The 5865-nt window shown below is 46.2% G+C and overlaps 1 protein-coding gene across 1 annotated transcript in view; it reads left to right on the top strand.

Moving 5' to 3' along the window:
- The first annotated feature begins 4108 nt into the window (after positions 1 to 4108).
- LOC135818965 (uncharacterized) overlaps positions 4109 to 5865 on the top strand; it is a 7302-nt gene continuing 5545 nt past the window's right edge. The window contains exon 1 of the mRNA XM_065332131.1: positions 4109 to 4662. Coding sequence (XP_065188203.1) covers positions 4330 to 4662 — 333 coding nt within the window. The 5' untranslated portion in view covers positions 4109 to 4329. The remainder of the gene's footprint in view (positions 4663 to 5865) is intronic.

Below are 5865 nucleotides of genomic sequence, written 5' to 3'. Positions count from 1 at the left end.
TGGTTATGAATGCTGTCTGCTGACCATGAAGTTGTGAGTTCAAATCCCAACCTATCCTCGAGTCAAACTTTTTTTTCATTGTTTTGGTGATCAAGCTGGTACAAGCCAAAGAAGAATAGATGGCTGCACCAAACGACTTGTTGTTGGAGCTCGCGCTTCCTGCCGAACTGACTGACACTTGACTGGCTCACGCCATGTGAACACACCCACACAACACTGCAATGGTGTGAGTGAATTATAATGGAAGTCATCGCGCTGTAGCTTTTTGAGATTTATTTTAGTATTTCAAGATCGCCAATTTATTTGAATTTAGCAGTCAACGCCGTCTTCTATCAGCGTTCACAAGCGTCTGCTTTTCTCAAAATGTCGTCGAAGTCACACGGATAGCTTTGCCAAGTCATGGCCTTGGGAATGAGTCCGTGTCGATGTCGTTTTCGTCACACGGTGAGTAAATTGCATCGCAGCTCAAAGTAACTATTTTGGTCACAAAACGGACCCATGCAGCTCGTCAACATTTACAACACTTTCGTTTCGACATGTTCTCTGACTCCATTATCGATACGAGGAAGAACTCGTTTGTTGTAAACCAGACGTACATGACTGTGTCAACGTGAGTGAGTTGTCTTTTTTCCTGCTTTCGCGCGGAATATTTCTTCGAGTTCACAGTGAGTTTTTCCAGGCAGCGCTCGAGTGCTCATACGGTAAGACGCCAAACTCCGCGGGCGATCGACAGGATTGTAAATCTTTTTGAAACGGACTGTAGTACTGAATCCTACCTGACTTCTTGACACGACTCAAACTTGCCAAAGTCACTAAATCAACGTCAACTACAATAATCAAGCCACATATCTGCAACGTCACGAGGGTGCTGGCAAAAGTCCTGCTGCACGGCGGCGGGCTTCGCCCGCCGCCGTGCAGCCCAATACGTGGTTTTTTAACGTGATTTTTTGGACTTTTTTGGACTTGGGCCAAAATTCTGCACACTTTCGCGTGTTTCCATAATACGACAAGTTGCGCACGGTCTGCTCACATTCAAATACAGTGCTGCCAACAAATGACAGCATGCAACAAAAAAATCTTTCCTTGCAAGGGCACATTTTCGGCCATAACTCTTGAACGGCTGGTCAGATAGGGACACAGTTTTCAGAGAATTTGCAGCTATTCATGCTCTTTCAACTGACGTAGCACTCAATATGAATTTACAAATTCGATTTTTCAGCTAATTTTTGGGTGATGTGCCCCCTTAAATCTACCATTGCATTTCTTTTTACGAGTTTCACATTTCCAGTATGCACGATCATTAGGCAAGTAAAAGAGATGATACTCACCCAGGACATCCATTTTCTCATGACTTGGCAACTTCCAGATTAATAGTGTCCACTCCTCTTCACCATCTTCAACAGGTCAGTTCGGCGATGACGATCAGCATGTGCAACATCACGATAAAATATGTCAATCTTAGATAAAAGGTTACAACTTCGGGGCTGTTCAACTTCACGGCGTAGTGGATGGCCCTTGCAACAGAAGTTTCCCTGGGTCTGTACTTGACTGGAGGTTGATAAATCGAATGCTCTGTACATGCAGCATGCGTGTGTAACAAACCAAAACAAAGCTATTCAGTGATAGAAGTATTCACTCCATAAAGCTTGGTTTTACTCACCTCTCGCCAAAGTTCCAAACATCACTCGTAAAATGGCTACCGATATCTCCCTGTCCAGCATGACCATGCACTGCCGACGAATCCACGACGAAGAGTGATAATACTACAAAAGGGAAGCGGAAATCTGACGAGAAGGTTTATGTATGGAGACGTCAAAACTGCTCCGCTTGCAGGAAGAACCAAAATAGATTTTGACATTTTGAAAATCCCGCGGAATTGGTGAATGTGGCACAAAAAAGATTATTTGGAAAAAATCGGCGTGCTCCAGCGCGAGGCGAGCATGGATCACGCTCGCGCATCTCGTTTCCACTCCCGGTATTTGACGACTCCTTTGACGACTCCCTGGTCAAAACCAGAGGCAAATGGTATCAAATGCGAATGCCCGCCTCAGCAACCGCCAAGCCTAAGTGAAATACTGTTATCAAATGTATGCCGTCTATATATGGGTACTGTACTCTACGTTACTACTCTACTTTATCACACTCTTTACACGGCAGCATGCACGGAATGTAGGTTAGGATAACAGTTATATTCACTGAACACAAAGAGGACTAAAGCAGAGGACTCGGGGGCAATTATGAGGAGAAGACAACTCGGAGGACTACCAACTGTAAGAACAACTGGGAGTACTACTCGGAGAATCAACTAGGAGAATCAACTAGGAGAACTAACTACACTGCGCAAGCGCAGCCTTCTGGTTATATCTAAGTTGTTGAGGTCAAAAGGGGTGCATGCAGTGTTTACATGAGAAATTTCAACCCGGGTCGAGTTCAGCCCGGGTTGAAAGTCTGTACGATAGACAAATGAGGTGAGCGTTTACATGAAGACAGTTGACCCGGGTCATATACTAATATGCCGCCAAAAGTCCACATCTACAGTTCTGTATGGTCACGTGAATCTGTTCGCGCGAAATGTGCATCTGCAGTGCCGTTCAAACCTGGCGCGAGATACGCACAGAAGTACGTTTGTACGATTTTCTTGACCCGGGTTGATTTCAACCCGGGGCGAAATTTCAACCCGGGTCAAGCGCAATGCGTCATGTAAACGCGCCATTCACTTTGTGCACATGGCGGGTTGAAATCTGACCCGGGTCGAACTCAACCCGGGTTGAAACGCTTCATGTAAACACAGCCTTTCTAAGTGGCAATAGGGTGAGCGGGAAAAGGGGTGCATGCAGTAAGTGGCAATAGGGTGAGCGGGAAAAGGGGTGCATGCAGTAAGTGAGACAGGGTGAGCGGGAAAAAGGGTAGATGTCTACGGTGCATGCAGTAAGGGAGGCAAAGGGTCAGCAGGGCAAAGGTCAGCGGGGAGTGCATGAATGGATGTGTGTACAGGGATGTGCAGATGTGTATGTATATGCGTACGGAAGTGTGTGCCTACGGGAATGTGTACGGGTCTAAAGGGCTCATACAACAATACCGAGCACCTTACGTAGAAACTTACGTAGCATAGCGATGTCGTTTTTTCTGCCATGTGAACACACTAATAGAAAAGCTGACAGGATCGCTTTTCTAAATAATAGAGAGGTTCCGGGGTACGATTTTGCGTGCCAAAATCCGTGTGGGCGCTACGGATTTTTTCCAGGAGTGCTCCATACGATTTTTTGGCACGGAGAATCCGTGTGGACTGGCTTTCACACGAACCATGTTTCGTATGGAGATTTTGCGTCATCGGGTGCAGAAAGATTTTTCGCGTACAAATTTGGTACGAGAAACATGGATTTTCCGCGGGAAGTTTTGATTTCGGTACAAACTTTCAAAATAAAAAGGCATAGCGCGGGAATGTGACGTGTTTGCGATCGTAACCTAGGCAATGACGGCAAACACATAAGTTCCGTACTCCGGAACATTTCACTGCTCGAAAACGACGTATAAAAAATCCGTAGCGCCTCTACGGATTTTGGCACGAAAAATCGTACTCCGGAACCTCCCTAATAATAATACCTTTCGTAGGGGTGACAGTCAGGGAGTCGCCAAATACCCTGGTATTTGACGACTCCCTGGTGGCAGTGCATGAGGTCAGTCAGTGTGTACAGGCCAGCAGATCTTGCAAAAATGGGGTGGCCGCGCGCGCGCGCGGTGCACCGGTGCACGCGCGGTGGGCGTTTGCAGCGGACTTTACGGTACTTTACGATAAGGAGGTTACGTACATGTACGCTTGATACTATCAAGCAAGGAGTAGTATTATACTGTGCTCCCTGCTATCAAGAGTACGAGTGTTTATTGTTTTTCCTGGCGTGGGATGCCTCTTGTACGGGCAAAACATAAAAATTAAAGACAATCAATGATTAGATCGAGCGCACGCGTACGCGGTGTTTATGGACTCTTGGTACTATTACCTGTGTTGCGTGACAGTAGACCGTATGGCCATATGGGGCATGCGGCACTTGGCTACAACGCCCATATATATACCGGTACGCCCATGCCAAAACGGTCTGTTCCAGCCTTTGGGGTTTCCGAACTGTTATGCTTTCAATCTAATGAATGTCGCCGATACGAGAAACAATCTTGCCAACACAGACTGGATCAGTTTTAGCACTTGCTTCCCTGCTCCGCTAGTAACGCTGACGCAAGCTGCAGTTTACGCTTTCTAGTGAAACGCCTAGTGAACTGTGGTGTATGCTATAGCTGGGACTGCAATTGTAGACTGCCACTTAACTCAAGATCGCAATGGCACGGGGACGTGTGGATCAGAACCCTACGGGATGTGCTCTGGCTGTGATGCTACTGGCTGCTACTGCTTCAGTCCTGGCCGGTGTTGGCGACGCCTTTGTCCACGGCTTTCCGCCATATCGCAACGCGGAACGCCACTGCCAAACGAAGACACTGAGAGCCGGAGTGTGCGATAGGAGATCATCCTCCCACATGGTATCGTCAATAACGGCAGCAATCACGCACGGAAATGATTTCTTCTTGACAAGCAGCCAAGGTGTTCAAATGATCTTTGGTCCCTTATTGATGACACAGGTAGACTCCAACAACCGTCTGATAACGGAAATAACGGTAAGACTTTGAAGTGTGTGTGTGTGTGTGTGTGTGTGCGTGTGTGTGTGTGTGTGTGTGTGTGTGTGTGTGTGTGTGTGTGTGTGTGTGTGTGTGTGTGTGTGTCTGTCTGTCTCCAGTCTGCCTGTGTGTCTGTGTATCTGTGTGTGTGTGTGTGTGTGTGTGTTTGTGTTTGTGTGTCCGTCTCTCTCAGTCCGTCTGCCTGTCTCAGTCTGGCTCTCTGTCTCAGACAGTGTGAGTCTATCTGTCGCAGTCTGTCTGTCTGTATGTATGTGTGTATGTGTGCCTGTGTAGTGTGTATATATGCCTGTGTGTGTGTGTGTGTGTGTGTGGGGGGTCCCAAATCTCTTTTTCTCTGGCCTTGCCTTCTGCCCACACTAAAGCTGGTTTTTCTCGTCTTGGCTACATAGGTTCTGATCGGTGGAATATGCTGCCTTCCACTGTTCGCTCTTGTACAGATTATCGCCCATTTGTTCGTTCATGCTTAACCTTTCTAGGGGCTCCCGTAAGAAGACCATAGGTCTGTGGGAAACACCCTAGTAAAATAAATAAAATAATAATAATAATAATAATAAGTGTGTGTGTGTGTGTGTGTGTGTGTGTGTGTGTGTGTGTGTGTGTGTGCCAAATATGCCATTGGTCAAATATGCCATTGGTCAAATATGCCACTGGTCAAATATGGTACTGGTCAAATATGCCACTGGTCAAATATGCCACTGGTCAAATATGCCACTGGTCAAATATGCCACTGGTCAAATTGGGCAAATATTTGACCAGTGGCATATTTGACCAGTGGAGATCAGGGAAATAAGTAGAAGTCAATATGAACCAATGATAAGTACAATCGACTTCGCTTATAACGACACTCGGCGGGGCTTCAGAAAAGTGTCCTTATTCGCGAAGTTTCATTACATGTGCTAGTATTACAGTTAGATGGGACTTTGCTCTGGGCATCGAAATTCTGTCGTTATTCGCGAATTGTCGTTATACCCGCAGTCGTTATTAGCGAAGTTGACTGTATAGGATATTGACCAAGACGAGGTCTATATTTCCCATGTAGACCGAAGTCTCGGTCAACATCCTATTTATCACGATTCCTTTGCCATATCTTCAAAAATTGATCCTTTAGGAGCTATTTTTGCCTTTTTAGTATAGCATGTGTACACTATAAGGTATATAGGATGTTGACTATTTTGGGTAGAG

This window comes from Sycon ciliatum, chromosome 6, assembly GCF_964019385.1.
Source record: "Sycon ciliatum chromosome 6, ocSycCili1.1, whole genome shotgun sequence".
Taxonomy (NCBI): Eukaryota; Metazoa; Porifera; class Calcarea; order Leucosolenida; family Sycettidae; genus Sycon; species Sycon ciliatum.
The sequence above is the reverse complement of the archived record's forward strand: the minus strand, read 5'-3'. Positions and strand labels throughout refer to the sequence as shown.